General features: G+C 44.4%; 1 protein-coding gene across 2 annotated transcripts in view; it reads right to left on the bottom strand.

Annotated features, from left to right (window-relative positions):
* LOC138245867 (actin-related protein 2/3 complex subunit 1A-B-like) overlaps positions 1-25,700 on the bottom strand; it is a 151,451-nt gene that overhangs the window by 95,897 nt on the left and 29,854 nt on the right. For both annotated transcript variants that reach the window (XM_069199846.1, XM_069199847.1), the window contains exon 2: positions 9,931-10,021. In XM_069199846.1, coding sequence (XP_069055947.1) covers positions 9,931-9,994 — 64 coding nt within the window. In that variant the 5' untranslated portion in view covers positions 9,995-10,021. The remainder of the gene's footprint in view (positions 1-9,930; positions 10,022-25,700) is intronic.

Here is a 25,700-nt window from a genome sequence, read left to right as displayed (position 1 = left end):
GAATAATTCTCACCTGAGGGATTAGAGTCCTGGACGGAGGGGATGGAGCTAGCCAGCCTGCATAATGTCCGTCACTATGTGAGGCTTTGCCGGACTTAGGGCTTTTAACGCTCATTTCTCCTGATGTGGTGGTGTTGGGAGGGCCCCCTGGACCAGGAGCCCTCCAGAGTATCAGGGTGCTGCTGTCTGCCGCCGGGTTTCGGCTGTCGGTGCGACCGCGGGAGAGTGGCGCGGGCGGCTGAAGAAGGGCCTTGCTGCCCCGCAGGAGCGGGGCGAGCGGTGAGTGCCTCCTGGGGGGGACCTTCGGCGGTTGTTTTGGGCCGCATCCCCCCCCAAGGGAGATCGGGACAGCCCTGGCCTGGGGTGCGTGGCCTGGTGCTGGAGGCTGCGCGGCCTGGGTGGCTGAGCCTGTCCTGCGTTTGGAGCGGCGCAGGTGGCGGCCACGTTGTGCTGTCTCAGTGGAGGCTGGCGGGGCCCCCTGGATCAGCGCTCATATCAGGGTGCGGGGGCCCCTGTAAATACATGTTGTGGCGCCGCCCAGTGGGGCCGGAGGCAGGGTCCCGGGGATAGGCTGGCCCGCATTGGACCTTCTGATGCTGGGCCTTGCTGGAGGGCCCGGGGGTCGTAATTGCCGGCTGGTTCGAGCCGGGGGGGCGAGGCCTGCATCATCTTGTGCCGCTTTGGCCTTTTTGGGCTTTTTGAGGACTTTGGCCCCTGGGCTGCAGTACGACTTTTGATGGTTGAGCTGCCGGAGGTAGCTGAAGACACGCTGGTGGGACTGGTGGTGTGACGCATTCCTGGCCAATCCTTGTCACCTTCGTGAAGCTTATTGATTGACTGGACGACCTCTGATACTTACCTGGTCTTGTCTGGGCGCTGCCCCGCTTGGTGGCTGCTGGGAGTTCTGTTGGGGGCCCTGGCTGGGCTCTGCGTTCTCTGTTTGGATTGCCATTCTCTGGAGTTAGGAGGTTCGTCGGCGGTTGGCTCCCCGGTGGTGAGTGCTATGGGCAAGGCGGAGCAGCGAAAGGCAAAGCTTTCTTTTGATGGCGGTAGGCGAAAGGGGGGTGCCTCTGGGCCCTCGACTGGAGAGTTACAGATGGAGGAAGGGTCCTCGGATGCTTCTGTTCGGTCCATGTTTTTGGACCTCAAGAGTAGTTTAGCGGGCATTGATGCCAAGCTGGACCATTTGACAGAGCAGATGGATTGCATCCGTGCCCGGGTAGATGAGCATAATACCTGCTTCGAGCAACTTGAGTCGCGTACCTCAGAGCTGGAGGACCAGGGTCAAAGTGAGAGAGAACGCTTGCAACAGATGGAGCGGGTGCTGGAGGTTATTGGGAATAAAAACGAAGATTTGGAGGCGCGGTCCCGGTGCAATAACGTTAGGATGCTTGGTCTTCCAGAATCCACGGACATGGGCAGAATGGAGTACTTCATGGAGAAGCTGCTCGCTGACCTTTTTCCGGGCGGGCTTTCTCGCATGCTGGTGGTGGGAAGGGCTCATCGATCATTGGGTCCTCGGCCCCCCCGGGACTCTGCCGCGTCCTGTAATCTTCCGCCTCTTAAACTATCGTGACCGTGTTTGTGTGCTGCGACTGGCCCGGGAGCGGCGCCCAGTGCTCTATGGGAACACAGAGTTATTTTTTTTCCCTGAGTATACTCTGTCTGTGCAGGCGGCACGTAAGGCTTTTTTGCCAGTTAAGCGCTCTTTGAGCCTGACTGCGGCTCGTTTTTCACTTATCTATCCGGCGAAGCTTCAGATACAGCATGGTGGCACTCTGCATTTCTTCACGGACCCGAAGATGGCGGCCAAGTTTGTCAAAACGCTACCGCGACGCTCTGCGACTGAGGGGGCTGGAGATCCTGACCCAGAGCGTGCGAACCTCAGTTACACTGATTGACTGTCTTACATGGAATGTGCATGGTTTGAATGATCAGCGTAAAGTGCGGCTCATGTCTGCTTACCTTCAGCGTCATCATATCGATATATATGCTACAGGAGACACATTTGGATGGGACCATGATGCACCGGCTGCGGGCTGGGTGGATTGGTGAGAGCCATGGTGCCAGGTTCTCGTGCTACGCCCGAGGAGTGGCGATTCTGATACGTAAGGGGTTGCAGTGGCGTACTCATCGGGTGATAGTAGATCCTGAGGGGCGTTATCTGTTGTTGAATGGCACCCTGCTGGATCGGGCCTGTCGGCTGGTGTCGGTGTATGGCCCGAATGTTGATGACCCTGGGTTCTTTTGTGAGGTATGGCGCCTGATAGACTCACTGGGAAGTGGGACTGTGATTTGGGGTGGCGACTTCAATGTTGTTTTGGATCCTGAGCGGGATCGGAAAAGTGCGACCAGGCCTCGATGCTCTGCTGCTGCTGCGGTGTTAAAGACTGTCATGTGCGATGGAGCCCTGTTTGATCTATGGAGGGTGAAGCATGGGGATAAGAGAGAGGGCACGTGCGTCAATTATGTTCATAACAGCTGGTCTCGCTTAGATCGATGGCTGGGCACTCGGGATGTGGAGATGTGGACGCAATCGGTGGATCATTTGGCTCGGACCCTCTCGGATCACTCCCCGGTCAGGCTGCGGCTTTCTATACCTGGAGCCCCGAGTACTGCATTTGCCTGGCATCTGCAGCGGGGGCATTTCGGGATGAGGTGTTTCGGGAAGAGATTTGTGAGTCCATTTTGACTTTCTTTGCCGAGAAGCGCAGGTCGGTTGCTTCGGCGGGTACGCTTTGGGAGGCCTTTAAAGTGGTCATTCGAGGAGAGTGTCTTTCCAAGCAGCATGGGGTGCTTTGTGCGTTGCGGTGGGAGCTGGCCAAGCTGGAGGTGCAGATATCGGAGCTGGAGGCGACATTGATGGTGGCGGCTCTGCGCGAGGCGATCTCCTGATATGAGGAGGCCGCTCACCGAGAAGTTTGCTTTTTGGGCAAATATACCAGGGCCCGGCGTTATGGTGAGGGGGACAGGGTGGGTCGGACATTGGCGAATATGCTGCATAAGCCTTGGCCGAGTGGTTACATTACTGGAATAGATGGGCAGAGGGGCGACCGGGTGCTAGGCACGGAAGGTGTACTGCAGGTTTTTTCGAAATATTTTGCGGATCTATATTCTGCCTCTGCTGGGCAACATCTTGATGCGGCGCAGGCTTATTTTTCAGAGATTAGTCTGCTTTGGTTTGATGAGGCTCATAGGACTTACTTTGACGAACCCTTCTCGTTGGACGAGATCAAGGCAGTCATTAGTGGGCTGCCTGGTGATAAGGGCCCAGGGCTGGATGGATTAACCCCTGCATTCTATAAGGGGTACGCTGACATCCTGGCTCCGTATCTGCTGGAGGTCTACGCTGAGGCTCTGGAGACTGGGTCTCTTCCTGCATCCTTGAGGGAGGCGCTGATTGTTACGATCCTCAAACCGGGTAAGGACCTGTATAGTTGTGATTCGTATCGTCCACTGTCTATGATCAACGTGGACAATAAAATTCTGGCCAAGCTGTTGGCGTTGCGCTTGCAGCCCCTGATGTCACGATTGGTGCTTCTGGATCAGTCGGGGTTCGTGCCGGAGCGGTCGACGATGCATAATTTGCGTACCTTTTTCGTAGTGCTGGGTGGCCTTTCGGCGGACGATGAGGCTGCTGCTGTGTTTTTGGATGCGACTAAGGCATTCGATTCCTTGGCCTGGCCATATTTGTTTGCGCTCTTGGGCAGGGTGGGCATGAGTGCCCGATTTTATTAAATAGATTCGCCTGCTGTATACGGACCCGGTTGCTCGTTTGAAGCTGAATGGTTGCATTTCGGACCCCTTCCCTGTGGCCCGGGGGACTCGTCAGGGATGCCCTTTGTCCCCGCTGCTTTTTGCTATCGCCATGGAACCGTTGGCGGCCTATTTGCGGCAGCATCATAATCATAGGGGTCTGCAGTTTCGGCAGCGTCCGATTTTAATCTCGTTATATGCGGATGATATTGCGTTGTACGTGCGGGAGCCGGGTACGAATCTAGATGTCCTGTTGACTGAGGTCGTCCGATTTGGCGGCTTCTCGGTTATCACGATGAATTGGTCGAAGTCGGTGGCGCTCCCCCTTACTAGCGGTACTGCGCATTGCTTATCGCAGTATCCTGTTGAATGGGCGGAGGGCCCGGTCCGTTATCTGGGAGTATGGCTAAGCTGCGATGTTGAGACTTTGTGGTTTGCTAATTATGGCAGGCTAGTAACTTGGCTGGAAGATAGACTTGAGGTGTGGCGCACGTTACCGCTTTCGCTTATTGGGTGCATCTGCATTGCTAAGATGGTTGTTTTGCCAAAGTTTCGGTATCTTGTTGTTAATCTGCCGCTGGTGCTCACTGTGAGTTTCCTTAGGAGGCTCAGATCTGCTTTGGTGTGACTGGTGTGGGCAGGCGGGCAGCCTAGGATTGCTTGGGGAAAGCTGACGCTGCCGTTCGAAATGGGGGGCCTTGCTGCCCCAGATCTGGAGCTATATTATTACTGTGTGCAGGCCCACTTTGCATACTTTTGGATTCATCCTATAAGGTATTTGCCTCACCTTGAGCCTGAGAGCGATGTGGTGTGGCCAGATCATCTGCCGAGAGTCCTCGGTTGTCTGTCTCGGATTCGTGCAAGGGGAATGGATTCTGTGGCGTGTACTTCCGGGGCTTGGGCTGCTTTGGTGCACCGGTCTGGGACGGGTTTGCCCTTTGCCCCTGCGATGCCGGTGCTGGACGTGGCAGATGAGAGGATGTCTCGCGATGCTCGCCTGCAAGAGTTTCTGGAGGCCTTTGAGTTGTCATTATTGGGGGACTGGTTTGTGAATGAGTGTCTGCTCTCACCGGAGGAGGCGCTGCGTGCTGTTACTGACAATGCACTGCACAGGTTATGCTTACTGCATGTTTACGCGAAGCTCCGTGCGTGGTATCCTGGTCTCCCGGCCATGCCTGAGACTTGCCGGGCGCTCGAATTGATGTGGCGGGCGCAGTCCCCGCGAAGGCTTATTACTCGATTGTATGGGTGTATGCAGGAGCAGTGTAGGGCAGTGGTCGTGGCTGCTAAGGCTAAGTGGGAGCTGGATGTGGGGGAGGTGATTACTGAGGAAATGTGGAAAAGTTGCTGTGCGCATATGCGCATGCTGTCGCCCAACTACAGGTTGCGACTTATCCACTTTAAATTCTTGCACCGGTTATATTACACTCCTCATGGCTTGTGTGCTATGGATCTGTGGGATGATGGGCGCTGTGAACGCTGTCATGCGCCGGATGCTGATTTTCTGCATTTAGCGTGGAACTGTGCCGAGGTGCGTGTCTTTTGGGTAGAAGTGATGCATGACATTGCTGGTATGACTGGCTTGGTTCTGCCTTTCTCTCCTGTGTTGGCGCTGCTTGGGCTGCTGGATGGGGTGCCTTCAGAATGGAAGCGTCTGGTGGGCATGCTGCTTTTATTGGCTAAGATAAGGGTAGCGATGTTTTGGGGGCGGGGCAGGGCGCCGCGTAGGGCTGACTGGCTGCGTGATGCTGCGTTCTGTCAGGAACAGTTGTCAATCTTTTGGGAGCAGGCCCCTGTTGGCTCGCGCCCTAGAGATATTTGGGCACCTCTCTGCGCTTTTTTGACTTCTCATGATTGAATGGTGTGGGCTTGTGTTCTCTATGTCACGTCACATTCTGATATTGATTGGATTGGATGTTATCCCCTGCGAGTAATGTATGTTTCACCTGATGGTGTGCCCTGCTGCTTGTGCCTGCTCTACCGCCTCTACACTTTTGGTTGGTTGATGTTGGTTATGTTTGTGCCCTTGTGAATGCTGTGCGCGGTTCATCCTAGTGGTGTGCTACTTGGGGCTGTGCTCCTGGATGGCTGGGAGGCTGCCGGTCTCTGGTGAGCTAGATATATTGAGATCCTTGGTTACTGTATCCTGCCTTTGGCAGCCCCTTGCAATATTATGGGCACACTACTGTATTTCCTTTCTTCACTCTACAGCTCACGGGGCTGTTATTGTTGTTGTATAGTAAATTTGTATAAATAAATAAATAAATTTAAAAAAATTAAAAAGAGTCCTGAACGTAGATTGCAGAACCTCTATATCTACCTTTCAGGAAGCACCCTCTGAATGAACGTCTTGAGGAGTAGAAGGCGGATCCTTGTTTTTGATAGCCACCTCTACAGCTATGGAAGCTGTCTCTTTGGAAGCTGTCTCCTGGCGAGCCTTGGTATCCGCGGCCGAAAGCTCGCCCCCGGAAGTGCCCGGCTATTCCAAAAAGTCATTGTAGAGCCTTTTTAATTGAACCTTGGGCGTTGTCCAAGTTGGAGTAAGTAGAAACAAATTTAGATAGTTCTTTTAGGAATGGGGCCCCAAACAGCAAACCATGCGCCGCTGATCCTGCCTCAGAGGAAGCAAGGTCCGCCAATTTAGGGTCTAACTTAATAAGGATAGAGTGATGTCTCTCATTAGAAATTGCAGAGTTTGTATTGCCTACTTGGTAAATCATTAATTGGGCCCATCCCACTAGGACCTTAGCATCCACTGGGACCTTAGACTTTTTAGCTTAGTGGGCTAATTCGAGGATCTTCATCAAAGGGCCTGACATGTTCAGCAATTTATCTTGGCAAGCTTTCCATGCCCTACCCAGCCCTTTTTTCGGGTCTTTAGTATACTTCCTGAGGCATGTCACCATGGTGGGGTCCACTTCAGGGGTTTCTGCCACGTTGTCAGCCAGTTCGGGTCTGGGGCATTCAGAGTGCAGATGAGCTTGCACTTCCTTATCAAAATCTTGCCTGATGTGGGTTTTGACGTAGTCCACCACTTCTTGAGGGGGCATCCATGCAGTTGACCTGGGGTGGATGACGTCCCCTGGTTCAAAAGTTAAGACTTTTGGTTGTTTGCTCGGGTGGTATGGTGGTTTTCGCTTTGCGCTTGTGCGGAACCTGACCGTCCTCAAGAGAAGATCTCTGAGAGGCCACAGAGTCAGAGTCCTCTGCGATTGCATCACTTCGGGAGCCCGAAGGAATACTGTAGCCGGAGAAGCTGCTAGCTTCTGGAATGCCTCATAATGAGGTTCCTTATTTTGTTTGGCTATAGGTTTGTCTTTGCCCACATCTATCATGCCTGCTGGGGAAGGTATCCAACTTTGTTGCTGAGCAAACCCATAAAGGTGATTTTTTTTTTTTAAAGGAGTAATGGCATTGACTAAATCCTCATTAACGGTCTGGCACACTCCTGCCTGTACCCGATTTTGTTCAAATGAGCTAGATTGCCCATCATCATATTAATAACTCTCCTCATCTCCCTGGTATTCGTCAGACATTATGACACTTTCAATAGTGATATGCATTCAATGCAGCAATTTAAATTTAGACTTAGAAGTTCCTAAAAAGAACTTTAAACCAGAGTGAGAGAGCCCCAAGGGGGAGTCAAGAGGGAGTCAGAACAGTCCACATAGGATAATACCCCAAGTCAGGTCAGATTACAAGAGTTCAAAAGTGGAGGGAGGACCTGAAAATTAGCTCTGGGCAAAGACTTTGAGAATTTTACAACCCTCATTGAACTCTGTTACACCAGGGTGTTATCGGGAGCACAAGAGCCTCAGGGGACACAACAAAGCACACGCGACTCGTTGGGTCGTGGAGGCAAGCTGTGACGTGCTTACGAGGCTAAAAATAGAAAGAGGTCTGTGCGGCCGAAAGCCGCGTAGTCCCTACTCCCACACTCTTGCTCCACAAGTCGGGTGGCACACTGCTCTGGAATGAGGGAAAGTACAGAACAATCGCTAATAATAAAAGCTATAATCGAGATACCATCGCGACCACACGTTATCAAGAAACAGAATCAATGTGAATCAATGTGAGCAACAGTAATAAACAATGGAAGGAGAACTTAACTGGCTACAGAGCAGCAAAGAAAGAGGAAGTGTGTTGTTAGCCTCTGGTTTTATAGGGCATGGCTCTCTGGTTGGTCACGTGATATTACTGGTTTGATGGAATATGTAGTATTAAAAATCTTCTTTCTAATTGGCTGCTGAACAAATAAAGCATAGAAAGAGAAGCATAGTGGGAGCCTCCGGTCCTGACATAGAATTTATTGTACTAGTCCCTGATCTATAGATGTATCATGACAGTTGCTCTACTATTCACTCGAAAAGTAGGATTGGTGTTGCAAAATTAGCATTATTTTAAAGTTGTCCTCATACCTCTCAACTTTGGAGAGTGGTGTTTATCCTGCAAAGGTTTTGGGTTTTAGCTGCAGGAGTGGACCAGTAGGGAGAGTGCTTCTTCTGGCGCCCTTGGTGTGTGAATTGGGTGAGAAGAGACATTGGCCTGAGTTGTTGATTCACTTGGTAGAGAATTATCTAGTGCATTTCATGGTTTGGCTTTGATAAAAATAATGCAGAGGGATTGCTGAGTTTTGGTTCGATGGTGCCAGGAGCAACAGTGGTTTGGACCAGTGTGTTATTTGAGCAGGTATTGGGGGGTGCAGGAAAGGTGTCTTCCGAGGAAAGTCTGAGCGGTCTATCACCTTGGTATAGTTTATAAGTACATCTGATGGCTGTGATGGAAGTTTCACAAAATTATGAGGGCCAGAAGAGGTTTGTCAGTTGGGAGCAGAGGAGGGGGATTATGGCAGAAATCAAGTGCATAGCTTCAGAAGGAGTGTTTGGGGTGTGACACCCACCCCCCAACCCTGCCCCCTCCCCCAAATAATTGCAGTCTTGGCTTGATAGTGCGTCTGGAAACCGAGTCACGTCTCCTGTGCTTTTGATAGATTTTTGTTTGACAAAAAGTTTTAAGTAGTTATTAACTTTTTATCAGTAACTTAGACAGGGGCCAACCTACTGTAATTCAGTTTGGAACTTGTTTATCATGGGAACAGTGTATTCTAAACCTTGGCTATCCCTCCACCCTTCGGAATATTGTTTTCTAGTCAGTAAATTTACGATTCACACCCCCAGAATCTCACTGACTAAGCTATGCCCCTGCAGAAATTAACCCTAGCAGGGAGGGTTATTTCTGAGTGGTGGAACCATTTGGAACCAGAGTTTTAAAGAGTTCCTAAGTTAAAACATTTATACTGATTTAGGGATAGTTTGCGAGGTAATATTTTCAAAACATGGACAATAGAGGCTGTAGAAGGGGTAATGCGATGTGAAGAGCTCATGGTACAATATGAGGAAAGCGAGGGAGGAAGTATTATAGAGTTCAATCCCTGTTTACTTCACTGATTTGATTGATGATAGAAAGCTTTCATAAAGTTGATGTTGGCATCATCTTACCTCGGTGAACGCAACCTTTACTTAAAAGAGTAAGTTGTTTATGTGCCTTATTTGCTGGAAACCCCAGCACTATAAAATAATTAATTTAAATCTAGGATGGAATATAGATCATAGTAATAAACTATAACAGATTCGGAACCGACGCGGTCTGTGTCAATGGTAAACGGAAATAAAATACAAAAAAGGTAATGTCGTTTTTTGCATATTGAAATATGTATTAGAATGTGAGCCTACATTTGTCCATCGATATTTTGATTCGAAGTACATTTTATAAAAATGGATTTCAGTTTATTACACTCTGTAAGTACTACTGAATGCAAACTTACTTCTGAAAGGAAAACTTTGATAAAGAAAACTATTAAATCTAACAAATATCAACAATATTAAAAATGTTGGCGTTTAGTAGTCATTGTAGGGGAAAGAACAAAGGAACCCTAAAACCATAGCCCCTCTATTTGTAGCAATATTGAAGTAACTGTAAAGAGTAGGTAGGACTAACGCGACGTCAGTCACACCTCAAGTTAGCTTTATGTGCGACTGACTCGTCCCATCCCTGTGAACATTTGAAAAATAATGGATTGATTGAATATTTCCCAGTTTCTACATGGGGCATCTCTCCTCTGGGTGGGAAGTTTGTAGAGGCACAATCACTTCTGTTGTCTCACATTGTACTCACGCGAGCGATCTTTGTTCCAAGCGTGGCAGGTGATGGGCTGTATCCCAAAGCTGTACACGGACATATCCAGGCAGCTACGGAGAAGGGAGTTCTTCCGGGAGAGAGAGAACACAAAATACTATCTTTACAACCTTTTCACACCACAGAGTTGGACACTTTTATTTCATGTTACAGTTGTCACCACATGGACACACAACGCCCTGCTGCCTTGTCAAGCCTTCTAAAACTGAGAATGTATTTAGGCCCAGATTTGTACCCTGTTTGCACTGAATTTGCATCATTTTTTAATGCAAATTCGGCACAAACCTAACTCCATATTTATACTTTGGAGCTAGACACATCTAGCGCCAAAGTTATGGAGTTAAAGTCATTTTTGCTTGCAGGAAACTACCTTGCATTAATGAGATGCAAGGTAGGCGTTCCTGTGCAAAAATGACAATATAGCCTTAGCGCCATATTTATTCCCCATGCTAAAATCAAGCACGGGGGAAGAGGGGCTTAAATAATGGCGCTAAGCTTCCTTAGAGCCAATATTTAACGCCGGTAGGCGTTAGGGGACCTGTGGGCCTATTTCCATGATTAAAGACCATGGGATGGGCCCACAGGTGCCCTTCCCTAGCCCCAGGGACACCCCCAACCACACCAGAGAGATACCAGAGGATGGGGGGCCCATCCCAGATAAGTAAGGTAAGTACTGGGCCTCCTTATTTGGGACTGGGCCCAAAGGCCTGTGCTTCCCCTTTTCAGTTTTGGGAACCATTGTGTTACAGTGTTTTGCATTATTTACAAAGTTTTCAGGAGTACAATTAGCACGAGGGGATAAAGATGATTCTCAGGTCCGGTCAAGAGGAATTTAGGTCTAGTGCCATGCAAACCTTTTGGGGAAATGCAACAATGTCTAACAAGCACCTGCTCACGGTTGGTTGTAGAGGATGTTTTACAAGGAAATGCTCCTGTTTCTCGGGTCACTTGACTTATGGTCAAAAACTCAGCCATTCAGCAGAGTGTAGGGTAATACTTTTTGTATGGTTTAACTTTCATGTATTTCTCAGCTAAATGCCTATTAACTATGGGCAAAGTTTGAATGTGGCCACCGATTACTAACTACCTCAATTAAATCTTAGGAAAAGATTAGTATCATCAGAGTGCACGTTTAAACAAAGTGCTGTAGACTGATGAAAAGCGATGGTGGCAATGGGCCCTGGCACACACGGCAGGTAAGGGATTGAGACCTACAAGAAAAAGTAAGTAGAGCAGTAATCTACGTCTGTCTGCAAGAAACGATTGCAGACATTGCAAATCAAAACCCCAACAGCAGATCACATTAAGGTGGTTGCATACTTTCTGATGTCAAACGTAGCTGACTGAATTAAAAGCAACAGGGCACCTATGATGCTGCCATGGCCACTATTTCTTTACAAGTAAATTATAATATGTGCTGGAAGCTATAGCAATCTCGATGCTGGTCAGCAAATGAGAGAGGAGTTAATCAGGAGGTAAGTCATTTTCTTTTCTTTTATTTCAATTCGTTATTAAAGTTTTATAGATGCAAAATAAATACAAAATGTTCATTAACAGTATAAATTATGCAGTAAATGTTTTGAAAAGAATAAGAAAAAAAGGAGAGAAGAGAAATCCAGTGTACTAATAAAAAAATAAAAAAAGTAAGTACCTTCCATAATTATTCTATATTAGATATGTTCTATATGAAACTAATAAAAGTAGCAATGAACATAAAATATATTATTACAAAGTATTTAAGCAACTCGTCTTTCATTATACAATCTTATAACACGTTAAAACAGAGAAAAGGAACAGGAAACAATAATTGGTTAGACCATTGTAAATATGTATCGGGATTGGAGAGATTGTATTTAAGAAAAACAATATTTCCCATTGATCTTTGTATAAAATGAAAAGGGGGCAGAGAAATTCAATTATTTAAAAAAATATTCCATATGTGGTCGAACTGCTGTAGGTTATTGTTTAATTTATATATAATTCTTTTGAATTGTGCAATCTCAAACATATCTTTTAACCAAGTTTGGACAGTTGGCAAAGCATGTGATTTCCAGAAACTTAATATGTTAACTTTAGCTATACCGATTGCTGTAGACAACCATCTAAACACCTGTGAAGAGAGCTTACCTAGACCATGAGTATCATGTAGTAACAATAAGCGAGACGACTGAGATGTAATATTGGGGACATTTTTTCTCAGATATTGTAATATTTGTATCCAAAATTGTTGTATTTCAGTACATTCCCATAAGATTTGTACGATATCGCAGCTGGGTTGGCGACATCTCCAGCAATCAGATTAATTACTGAGTTTGGCAGAGCATAATTTAGAAGGTGACCAGTGCCATCGATGTAGAATTTTGAAGTAGTTAAATCTCGACTTTGTATCACGAAGGCCCTGATTGTAATTTTCCTGTATTTTAGACCATTCTTTGTCTGAGTAAGTAATATTACGTCTTGTAGACCACCATAATTTTAAATTTCTAGGTGTATCATCTGAAAAAGATTTATCAATGAATAATGATTATAAGCCAGATACCATGCCTTTAAAGTTTTTCCACATGTAGATATGGCGAGCAATGGATGAGTGTATCATAGAATCTACATTCAAATTTGTTATAGGGTTAAGAATTGACATTAATAATACATAATTATTAAATTGTGATTGGGGGAGGTTATACGTATCTTTTAGTTGTGAGAATGGCTTCAAGGAGTTATTCCGTGTATATATGTCGGATAGATTATTAATTTTATGATTTTTCCAGACAAACCAATTAAGTTCTTTACCTTTGTATATAATTGCTCTTCTGTTGATATAGGTCCCTCTAGTCTTAATTTTTGTTCTTGAGTTAATCTTTGGATCTTTAGGTTAATGAAAAAATCATCTTCCTCCTTTGTATCTTCGCAGTTCAATGATGTATAAAGTGTTTCATAATAAGTTTGGAATTGTGTAATAATGTCTGTTGGTAAAGTAAATAAGTCATTTGAAGAATTTTTAATAATAGGTATTGCTCTGGATGATTCCTGTTGGTGTAATTGATAAGCTAAAAGACGTCCCGCTTTCTCCCCTCTTTCATAGTGATGTTGTCGAATTAGGAATAAACATTTTTCTGCCTGAGAGGTATATAGATTATTGAGTCTGAATTTAACTGATAACAGATTTTTTAGAATCTGAGGTGATTCAGATTTGTTATAATCTTTTGAAAGTGATATAACCTCTTTTTCTAATGAATTCCTCTCATTGTTCAATTTTTTTTAGAAGACATGAATCTCTCATAATCATTCCTCTGATGACTGCTTTGCCTGCTCCCCATAATACACTAGCATCTATAACTGAGTCTCTATTCTCTACAAGGAATCGGTCAACATATTGGCAAAGATTCAATTTAGCTTGAGGTGTCTTATACATAGAAGTATTGAATCTCCAATTAGCTTTGGGAGATTGTGTTAATCCAATATGAATATGTAAGTTTATTAAATCATGATCTGAGAGGCTACAAGGAACAATTCCTGCAGATGTTATTGATTGTATCATTGCAGATGAGGTTAAAAAATAATCTATTCTGGAACTAATTGAGTGTACACAAGATGTAAAGGTATAATCTCTGTCATCTGGGTGTAAAAGACGTTGTGGTTCTTGTAATGTAATCTATAAGACCTTTTCATTTGAGTGATGAGTATCTGGTTTGCCAGATTTATCAATGAATGGCTCCATAGTAACATTCCAATCTCCTCCAATCAATACTTTTGTAGACCCAAAGGAAGATAATAATCTACTAATCTTTGAAATGAATATCGTTTTGGAATCATTGGGTGCATATATCGTGCCTATAATCATAAAAGAATTTCTAATACGAATTTTAACAAATGCATATCAGCCTTCATCATCTAACCATGTTTGAATAATTTTGTATGGTAAATTTTTATGAAAAAGAAAAGCTACTCCACGTTTCCGAATAGGTGTGTCATCGTTACTAGAATTATTTTGCTTATGCTAGCATGTATAACTTGACCAACCTAATCTCTTTTCAATTTTTCACTTTCTGATTCATTAAGATGTGTTTCTTGCACTAAAGCAATATCCGTTTTTTGTTGTCCAAGAAAACTAACTATCTTCTTTCTCTTGATAAAATGTGTCAAACCATTAACATTCAAAGAAATAACATTTAAAGGTTTTAAATTGTTAATGGACATGTGAAAACTAACAAAATAATATCAATCCAAATTCTAATAATAAAAAGAGAGAAAGAGAAGAAATATAAAAAGATCAATAGGAAGATGAATAATAAGAGAATTAGAGAAAGGAGAAATATAATATCAATTATAAAATTTCAAATATGCCAATAGGTAATTAGATTATAGATGAGTTTTTAAATCAGTGTGACTTTTATATTAATTTAGTAAAAGGAAAGTATCACTTATTAAAATTATCAAATATCAAATAAATTGTCCAACACAAGTGATAAGACATTTTTGTACACTTAGCACCTAAACTTTTATTTGGGGATATAAGCCAAAGAGTCATGAAGAGGAGAATGGAGAAGGGGGAAAATAAAGCCATTTCAAATATACAATATGAAGTATCCTACATCATAAATAAATCTGATCTTGTAATGAGATGTATATTGAATAGAAAATAGATAAAGCAATAATATTTCCGCTCTATTCAAGTTTTTAAAGGAGATCTAGATTTATCTCTTGGTTGATACTTTTTCCATGCTTTAAATTTACTACCATGTGTCCACTGTCATCGAACAGTCTCCCATTCTCCTTGATCTATGTCCTCTGGAGTGGTGGGAGATGAGAATTCTTTAGTTGTTGAGGGTGAGGAAGTCTCATGTTCCATCTCGGAGTCTTTGTCATCTAAGTCATTCAAAAAAGGATTACAAGTCGTGGGGGTCTGTATATTCTTTGGTTTTCCCTTGAAAAGTCACAATCATAATAGCTGGATCCAAAAGACCATATTTTATATCTCTTTTCTTTAATCTGTTGTGTAGATTTAAGAATTGTTTCCTTTTGAGATTTGTAGGTGCTGAATAATCTGCTGTGATTATTACCTGAGATGTTTCATATTCATATGGACCATGTTTTTTGGCAGCCATAATAATCTGACGGGCTTGCTGATGGCGTAAACAGCAAGCTAAAATATGTCTAGGTCTTGTGGATTGGATTATTCCACGTGAGCGAAAACGATGAGCTCTCTGAAATTCTAATGGCACTGTAAAAGTAATGTTCGTCAGGGTTGGGAGAAAATGAGTCAAAAAGTCTAGAATATTGTCTTTCTCTGTTTGCTCTGGAAGACCTATAATTCTAAGGTTATTCCTTCTACTCCGATCCTCTAAATTGGTCATTTTTTGCTGAAGATACCAAATATCTTGGCTAGTATCAGGTGTCTTATCTATGCGGATTCCAATATCTGTCAATCGATTGTCCATTGATTGCATACGAGATTGAAACTTGACCACTTCGTTCCTCAAGCCTTGAACTTCCGTAGTAGACACTGTATTTTCCAAAGAAGCAATGGAAGATTTTATGGCTGATAGTTCTTTTAAGATAGTATCCATAGCTGTTGAAGGTGATTCAGTAGGGTCAGCCATTATGTGTTTGGTTTCAGTGATAACTGGTATGGATTGTAATGCTGCACTATATGACAATTGTCTTATAACTTTAGGATCTGACATAGGAGACTTCAATTGTCTTCTAAGATTTTGTTTACAATCTATCATTGTAGAATCTTTATTGCAAAGTCAATTGGAAATCTTTTTTAAATGAAGATAAGATAAAATGTTTCAGGTTCCACCTCCTTGTACAGATGTATTGTTTACCTTATTCTTATTTAGTCAACTTCTTATTAGAACACTACTACTTTGACATATATATCAGATTTATTCTTGTCTTTATATACTACATTGCTCTTTGATGTTCAACAATCGAATTTTGAGGAAGTGTGACCTTATTTCTTGAAAAATGTTGATGTCGGAAAAGTAACTTCTGGTTCGTTTCTCTGACACCGTTCCACTCGGCTTTAAGGGAGAGTCGTCAAATTCCATGGCATTTGGCTCTGTTCTCACCTACATCAGTTTTAAAGTAGTTGCAAAACAAATAGACTGTTGATTATATATCCATTATTTTCTGGTAGATTTCCGATGAATTATTATTATTATTTTTTTGAAGACTTTGTTATCGAAGACTTAACTTTTGGTTCGATTCCCCTGTTCCGTTCTACCCGTCTATAAGGGAGAGTCATCAAATTCCGCGGTGTTTAGCTCAGTTTTCACTTATGTCATTTCTCAAGGAATTGCAGAGCAAGTGGAACGTGGATTATAAGTCTAATAACATCCGTTAGGTTTCCGATGAAGTATTTTGTGGTTTTTTGAAGACTTTGTTGTCGGAGAAGTAACTTTTGGCTTGATTCCTCGTCTTCGTTTAATTCGGCTTTTAAAGGAAAATTGTCAAATTCCACGGCATTGGTTCACTTACATCGCTTCTAAAGGAGATGCAGAGCGAATGGATTGCGGATTATAGGTCCAGTAGCATCCGTTAGGTTTCCAATGAAGTATTTTCTAGTTTTTTGAAGACTTTGCTGTCGTTGAAGTAACTTTTGGCTCAATTCATCGTCTTAGTTTCTTTCGGCTTTTAAGGGAGAGTCGTCAAATTCCACTGCGTTGGTTCATTTACATTGCTTCTAAAGAAGATGCAGAGCGAGTGGATTGCGGATTTTAAGTTCAGTAGCATCCATTAGGTTTCCGATGAAGTATTTTCTAGTTTTTTTAAGACTTTGCTGTCATAGAAGTAACTTTTGGCTCGATTCCCCATCTCCGTTCCATCCAGCTTTTAGGGAGCGTCATCAAATTCCACGGCGTTTGGGTCTGCTCTCCCTTATATTGTTTCTAAAGGAGTTGCAGAGCAAGTGGATCGCGGATTATAGGTTCAGAAGTATCCGTTAGGTGTCCGATGAAGTACTTTCCTTTTTTTTTAAGGTTTTGATGTCGGAGAAGTAACTTTTGGCTTGATTCCCCGTCTCCATTCTACCCGGCTCTAAGCAAGAGCCGCCATCTTCCACAGCGCTTGGCTCCGCCCCCAGGAAGTAAGTCTTAAGGTTTTTCCTCAAAGTTTGAGTAGGACAGACAGTGAGAACTCTAAATGTAAGGGAAAAAGAAAATCTTGTTGAATTATTTTATAGCACTACTTTCCTGGTTGGAATCTTATGCTTCCACAAAATTACAATTCTTGTGGTCTTTCACCTTCAACATCTTAGCTTTATGAACCTGCTACTTATTGCAGTAATGTGCTCACAAGAGAACTGCATAGCCGCCTTTGAGGTTCTGAAGTTGTAGACCTGTTAAACGTCTCTACTGTCCATGAATGCTCAAGCTGGTGAGTGGAGGGGTAGTTGCCACTGGACATAGGAATCAGAAGAGAACCAGGGAAGGCAATGAGAGAGAAATCCTAGACTGGCGTCCACACTCTTTCAGGATTCCATTGATGGCACCACTCTGTCCACAAGTTACAAAATTGGTAGATCTACACCAGCTGTTCTAGCAGAGGGGAGAGCTGAAGAGGCCTAAAGCTGAGCAAAATACAAGTGGAAAGAATGTGGCGCTGCACCAACACACTGATAAGGATGTAAAGAAAAAGGGAGTAAGACAGCACAACACAAGGCAAGGCAAAATAGGAGCAAAGCAGGTAAACTGGGGGAACCCAAAAGGAAAGGTAAGCAATAAGCAGGAAGGCAATGCATTAATGGGTGCAAACTAGTAGGTAAACGAAAAGCCAATGCAACTACATGACACTTTGCCAGACGAAGCCTAGCAAGCTAAGTGGGTCTAAACAGTGCTTAATTTATAAAAGAATAAGTGCCAGGGTGCCGTAGAGTGCTGAATACTAAGACTGTGTAGTCTTGATTACACCTCATTCCTCCTTAATCCACCCCCAGATACTCCCTGATCATTTATCTCACTCTTGTCGGTTCCTGCTTACTCACTTTTTTCCTTCTTTCTCTTCCTCCTTTTTACCATTTGGTGTGTTTGCTCTCTCGCCCTGGGCCAAAGTGTGATGGAGAAAAATAAGTGCTGTTCCCCATCAATTAGTACCAGTGGGACTCACCTGCAATCACCCTCTCAAAGTAAGCTCTTGGTCTAATTAGTGCTCTACCTCTCTTAACCCAGAAGTAACCCAGAGTGAGGAAATGAGTACCCACTGCTCTACTGATGTTAGCTGTCTAGTATTGAAGCCCTTCATGAATTCCAGTGGCCATTCTCCAGCGCCTCCACCCTCAGATCATGTAGCACTTCATTTTTGTGTTAAAGTCTCTTTCTTCTGATAAAACTTTACCAGAACGATTTTGGATTTGGTAGAGTATCTTACTAGCGATCTGTCTTCATTAACAGTTTTTAGAATGTTTGGAAACTCCTATCCTATCATGACTCTTGTGGATAGATTATTTCCAAATATGTTCATACATAGAAACTCCAGAGGCCACACACTTTGGCTAACACTTAAAGAGTTGGCTTTCTTACTGAGCCATCCACCTTTACTGGTTGGTTTGACAACCAGGCCATAGTAATCCTATTCCCACTCCCTTAGCTGGGCATGTAGTAAACTATCTCATTTAGGGCCTGATTGAGATCCTGGTGTAGGGGGTTACTCCATCACAAACGTGACAGATATTCCATCCAGGGTATTACAATCCCATTATAGCCTATGTGGATCTTAATACGGCAGATGGGATATCCGTCACATGGGCACTAATCAAAAAATATCAGACAAAGGCCCTTAAGTTGACTGTCCATACCAGTGCACTGGAGAGTTTCACCATGTTGATATTGCACTGGTAGAGGACTAGAGTAGCAAACAAATGTTTGGCTCTAAAGAGACCTTTGACTAGGCGCACTTTATAAAGTGCTAGTACATTTTCCACCCATTTCTAGTAAACAAAGGCACATCACTAATTATTCTTCGATACTGGACTCCGACTAACCTGCCTTTGAATTAATGAATGAGTTAATGGCAGAACTTTAAGTCATCGGTTTAAACCAGGCACTTGATGCAGCGAATGACCATCAGCTCTTATCCTACAGCATGTGTTTAAAAAAAAAAAAAAAGTGTTTATTGGCATTTGAAAAACATATAGACATTTGGCATAGGTAGAGAACAACACAAAATTACATCATCGGATATGCCCTGTTATGAGGTTGAGTGTGGTTTGCACATCCAGGCGTCAAATAATCGTAGGTTTACATGCCAAAAAGAAAATGTGCACCTAGTTCAACCAATTGTAAGTGTGCATGCATAGGACATAACCGGTTGGTGGGGGGCGTCCACAACCCCCGCAATAGAAATGGGGCCCCCTGGGTTGGGGGTGGTGTCATTGGACACCTGGGGGAGGAGGAGGAGGGGAGGAATGTACCATGGCCAAGGTGGGGCACCAGCAGTGGAGAGGCAGAGGTAAAATGGGAAGGGACATAGCAGGATGGCAAAGGTAACTAATAGAGAGGCCAGGGATGATACTCTCCCCTGGGTGAAAAGAACCCACAGCACAGACAGTCAGCGCCTCTTGGAACCAACAAACACCTGTGCCCAGTGTAAGGACAGCACAAAAGGCAAAAGGGTTCAGGGTGGTCTCTTCGGATTTGGCCTCCACTGCAGACAGTACCGTTCCCAGTCTGGGGGTGTGGCTGGCTCACCCACCCAGCGATCAGCCCGTGCAGCCCATCCCACTCAGCCAGTATTCCAGAAAACAAGTCAGAGAGCCATATTTCTATAGGGGGTGGGAGGGGAGACCCCCCACCCAAGGCTATAGCCTCTTGGCGAAAACAAGAGCATAGTAAATTATTTATTGAGAAGTTCTCACTCAGCAGTGCGTTTGGTAAGCCCAAGTATACAATGTACTGCATCCTTCGGCAGGTGGGACCCAGCCTCTCCAAAATATGGGTAAGTGTACATTTCAGTAATGCTTTTAGTGCACAAGAAGTCAGCATTTGGTGACATTTATATTCATGAGAGAAACGGTGTTCATGTTTTACGTGTGATGGTGGACGTTGTGCCTACCAGAACTGACAATGTGCTAACATGATTTAAAACAATGTGGAAGTATATTTTAATCATTAGAGCAATTATTATTTGTAGAAATGAATTCAATTAAAAACATTTAGGCCCTAATTACAACCCTGGCGGTCGGTGGAGAAGTGGCGGTAATACCGCAAACAGGCCGGCGGTAAACAAAATGAAATTACAAGCATGGCGGTGACTGCCGTGCCAAACCGCCACTTCTCCACTCCGACCGCCAGGGTGGTAATGACCGCTGGGCAGGAGACTTCGGTCTCCAGCCTGGCAGCCATCCCTACACTGCTGGTGGTATCACAACCCTCCATACCACCATGAATTTCGTGAGGTTCTGTACCGCCACGCAGACCATGGCGGTAGGCACTATCAGTGCCAGGGGATTCGTTCCCTGGCACTTATAGGGGTCTCTCCCACCCCCCTCCCCAGAGTCCTTGCCCCAAAACCACGACCCCCCTACCACCCTCCAAAGGTAGTAGGACCCCCCAACCCATACCCCCCAAAACATTGACACACACACACACCCCTACACGCACTCACACAACTACTACACATACACGCTGACATACACGCACACATACATGCATACATGCACACAGACATATGCGCACACATGTTTCACCTTGACTCTGTTACATGAGGACCTTAGGACTGAACGTAAAGCAGTATCATAGTTTAACAACCAGTTTCTCATGAGAACTGTGGAAATCATCTTGTGCCAATGGAAGGAATGTGGATTGCAACAAGTGCTGTACAAATTGTTAGATTATTGGAGTCACAAGGAAAGGGGAGACAACTTCTCACTAAGCCTAGGAGAGTTTCCTGATGTTCCAAACTCGATTTTGGCTAATGGACTGGTTGGATAGTGCCCTTTTGCAAAACGTGGACTCATGGAACTGACCAATCAATTTGTTTTGAGTATAATAATTAAGGGAAGGGCTTGTAAGTTTTAATCAGAGTCTCCTTTAGAATCTTATTTTGTTTCCTCATTTTCCATGTACAGCTCGTGTTCTGCACGTTCTCCCTGATGGTGCTTCTAACACACTTTGCTGATGATCTACATGCTTTGTTGACGAAACTGAATTGAATGCTGAACACAGGAGAGGTATATTCTAAAGCAAATGTTATGTCCCCCGACCTGCTTTCTTGAGTAGAAGTTAGCATGCTGACACCTTCCTATTTTATTTTTCTTAGCTAGTTTAACTTAGTCCCAGATAGATGAGTTTCCAAATTATTTTTGTCTTTTCTTTTTGAATTTTGCCTGCATGTGGTAGCCTGTTCTCACACATGCTTGTCCTAGCAGTAGGGAAACCTAGGTCCAAATCCTGATTTCTGAATCTTTGTAATCTGATTTGACTAATGTATTCACAGTCTGATTTGAAAAGTTTCTGTCTCACAAGTGATTGCTTTATTAATATGCATTATTCTTCTTGAATGTCTAATGGTGTTGCTGTTGAGTAGATGAAACTTGTTTAGTAGATTAGGTCAACCTATGGTGTTTACGTGACTTTGACTTTGTGGTTAGAAAATAAAACTTTGAAACTTTTTATTGATTGGAGTATTCTTCCAAGGCCACATGGGTTGTGTTGTTTAAATTTGTTGTTTGGGTTTGAATCGATTGTGTATGGTTACCACACTCCGACTGAGTCAAAAGATCCCATCGACTTGGGGAAGCATTTTCGAATCCTGCAAAGGATGAGAAAAACATGTTAGCAAATCCTTGTCCCAGTACATACGGATGGAGGGACAGTCCCAAACCATTTGTCTAAAGTCCTCCTCAGTGGATGTACTGCAGAGGCAGGTATCCCCGGAACCCACGTTCATCTATACTATCCTTGGGGGGGAGGTGAGATAAGTGTGGTACAGATAGTTAAACAGGGTATACTTAGGTCTAGCATTGGTAGAGAGAGTTTTGGTCATTTCTCTACATTGTTCCCATTGCCCAGCCACAAGTGGCGTCTCCAGTGTTGTCTCCCAGTAAGTATTCAAAGGTTGAAGTGGTGTGGCATTGTCTGTGAGCAAGGTGCCATATAAGCAAGTGATAGCCCACTGAGCACCCCCATGTGTGAGCAAAGTTTGCAAGCAGTGGGAGATCTCTGGCTGATGGTGAGTTCTCTGCCAGATCCGCTGCAGGTGTCTTGTGAGGGCTGCATCAGAAAGGAGCCCTGGAGATGCCCTAGGCCTCCATAGACCTTCAAAAGTGTACAGAATCTTGTCATTGAATAGATCTCCCCAGGCAGCAAGACCCACCTCTGTCCATTGGGTTACCTCATGCCATAGAGGGAGTGCAGTGCAACCTGGCATCCCCCAGAGGGGCAGGTCCGGCGCATAAGGTGTAAACATGTGACATCTGGTAGTGTAGGTGCTCAAGCAGGCTCTAGCCACACACAAAAGGATGTTATTCTCTCCTCTAGGAACCAACACCTCAGAGCCCAGCAACCACTACAACACCTCTGGTGAGGATGATCTCCTAAACCACTGCCCTAAATCTGACAAGCCAGAACCAGCCAGCCAACATGCCAGCCACTGCAGTTGGACCACAGCAAAATATTATTCGTAATTTAGGGCGCCAAAGCCACCCACAGACATAGGGTAAGATCATTTGGAGATCATTTGGAGAGCACCACCGGGCGTCTCACCTTACCCCATTTCAATGTGCTCAAAAGTGAGCTGAGTCCCACAAAGACCCCCGGTTAACAGGGCAGGGATGACGGAAAAGAAGTGAGCAGTCTCTGGAGCACGAACATTTTGGAAATGGCTGAACGGCCCACAGAAGAGAGCAGGAGACCAGTCCGAAAGGGCAGGGAGCTTTGTTTCACTGTAAGTGCCTTCCCTGTGTTGGTGTCTAGCAAATCTTTGTCTGAGTTATGCACTTGCACTTCCAAGTATTTTATCATGTGCCACATCCAGGGGCAGAGGGTGCTGGGGAGGTGCGTCTTTGGTTTCTGTAGTCTCTGTCACGGGTAAAAGCTGGGTATTGTCCCTGTTTAACCTAAGCCCAGACACATCTCCAAAGAGGCATAGAAGGTCAGTAAGGCATAGAAGCATAGAAGGACAGTAAGTATGCTGTCAGCATCAGCCTGAAGGTACAGTAGTGCGTCATCTGCATAAAGGGAGCCTATGTACCATCTGTCTCTGATCCTGATACCACCGTGCAAAGCCCTAGCAAGGAGTGTGCATTCCAGGTGTTCCATGGCTAGTACAAAGATAATCCGTGATAGGGGACAGCCCTGCTGAGTGAGTCACATGATGTAAAATGGAGCCGATATAGTGGCTCCTGTCAATCCTGGCCAGCTGTATGTTATAGAGAAGCGAGAGCCAAGACAATAACTGCAATCCCACACCCAGCTTTCTGAGGACCTCCTTCAGGTATGCCGACCCCAAGGTGTTGAATGTTTTTTCGATATCGAGAGAAGCGACCCAGGGAGTTCTTACTCTTCTTCTGCCAGCTTCTCCTGGAGGTCCTCGCAAAGTCCATTAACATAAAAAGATGACGTAGATTTAGGAAGGTGTTTCGAACAGGTATGAAGCCGTTTTGATCAGGGTCAATCAAGGGTTGGGCTACAGGTATCAGCCTACAGGCCAGCACCTTCCCCAGGACCTTGTACCCTGTGTTGAAAAAGGATAGAAGACAATAAGACCCTAGCACCAGAGGATCTATGTCCATCTTGGGCAGGACCACAAGGACTTTCTCCCTCAGAGACTGAGGAAGTATCCCTGTCACGTATGCTGGTTTGTAGACCTTGAGGTGGCGTGGGGTGGGCTGCAAGGCAAAGGCAGCATAAAATTCCATAGTCCAGCCTTCCGTCCCCAGAGTCTTACCACACGCCATTTGTTTGACAACCTGTGAGATTTCGTCTCCCGACAGAGGGGCTTCCAAGTCTGCAGGGTGAGACACCAGCATCTGTGGAAACTGCAGCATCTCAAAGAACGTCCAAGCCACCAAAGCACCTTCCATGACCTGGCCGCATATAGTATGCTGCAGTAAGAATAGAAAGCAAGGTTATAGCTTCCTGTGAATTGACTGAGGTACCATCCATATCCTGAATGGCTGTAATTGGTATTCTAGATGAATCAGAATGGACTAGCCAAGCCAGGAGTCTACATATTAGAACTTGGTTTATGAGGTTGACTCAAAGAGGAAGAGCTGTTGAGTTAGTAAAACTATAAGCCTTCAGGATGAGACATGGGCTTTTGAATTATTCCATGGAGTATTCTCCAAGGTCATACTTATACTTATTATTAGAGCAAACCCAGTGAATAGCTGAATGTTTTTACTTTTTGAAGTTTATTGAGAAGTTTAACAGTGAGTCTCAGAAAGAGAATGTTACAGTAGTCGAGTTTGGTAGAAACACATGCACATACAACAGTGGAGAGCATGTATTTTGGGATTTACGGTAGGTCTCAATGAAGGAGACGTAACATGTGATGAATGAAACTGTATGAAGTATTAATCTGAAGAAGCAGTGAGAGGTCGGAGTCTATAATGATGTCTAACAATTTCACTTTAAGAGTAAGGGAGGCAAAGAGGATAAGACTTTGAAGCAAACACTGTTTTCCCAGTTATGCAGCCTGTTTCCAAAAAGAATTAGCTCAGTTTAAGTTGCATTGACCTATAACAGTTAAATGCTATCTAATGCTGATTTCCCTTCAAGCAGCCATGAAGTGAATTTAAAAAAGATATTGAGTGTTCATAAAAATGCTTCATACCATGCATATCATTGGCATATGTGAAGGTTTTTTCACCCATAAGACTGAATTAGGGCATTCAAAAGAGAGATGTACACATTAAAAAATCAGGAGAATAAAGAAGAATGCGGAGTGCTCCTGATGTTATCAGCAATGCATCTGAAAGAAACGTTCATAGTTTAACTTTTGCACCTTGTCCTGTAAAAAAGATGTCAACCATTCAAGTAGTGCCACTAATGCCTACATCCCTTAATCTAGTAATAAAGGTTATTATGAATGACAGTGCAGAAGGCTGCGGAAAGCTGTGAGGGGATCACTGCTGCAGTGTTGTTTGTAAAGAATCTGTCTAAGCCCCTGTAGTGACAACAGCAAGGCAGATCACATTCAGATGGAAGCTAAATTGGTACTCATCAAGGATATTGTTAGACTTTTCATCCTTAGCGTGGTATCCTTTAACTTTTTGCCTCTGTTTCCCAGGTTGTTGATGTGTGGTGGACTCTGTTTTTTCTGTTTTTGTTACTCTGGGCACTTTCCCACTGCTAACCAGTGCTAAAGTGCAAGTGCCCCTATACCAAATGTGTATGTAATTGGTTCATCCATGATTGGCATATTTGATTTACTGGTAAGTCCCTAGTACAGTGCACTTGAGGTGCCCAGGACTTGTAAATCAAATGCTACTAGTGGGAATGCAGCACTGGTTGTGCCGCCCACATTAGTAGCTCTGTAAACATGGCTCAGACCTGCCACTGCAGTGTCTGTGTGTGCAGTTTTAAACTGTAAGTTCGACTTGGCAAGTGTACCCACTTGCCAGGCCTAAACCTTCCTTTTTCTTACATGTAGGCCACCCCTCAGGTAGGTCCTAAGTAGCCCAAGGGCAGGGTGCTAAGGTAGGACATACAGTAATGTGTTTTATATGTCCTGACAGTGAAATACTGCTACATTCATTTTTCACTGTTGTGAGGTCTGTCTCTCTCATAGGTTAACATGGGGGCTACCCT

The sequence above is a fragment of the Pleurodeles waltl genome, chromosome 7 (assembly GCF_031143425.1).
Source record: "Pleurodeles waltl isolate 20211129_DDA chromosome 7, aPleWal1.hap1.20221129, whole genome shotgun sequence".
Lineage (NCBI taxonomy): Eukaryota > Metazoa > Chordata > Amphibia > Caudata > Salamandridae > Pleurodeles > Pleurodeles waltl.
The sequence above is the reverse complement of the archived record's forward strand: the minus strand, read 5'-3'. Positions and strand labels throughout refer to the sequence as shown.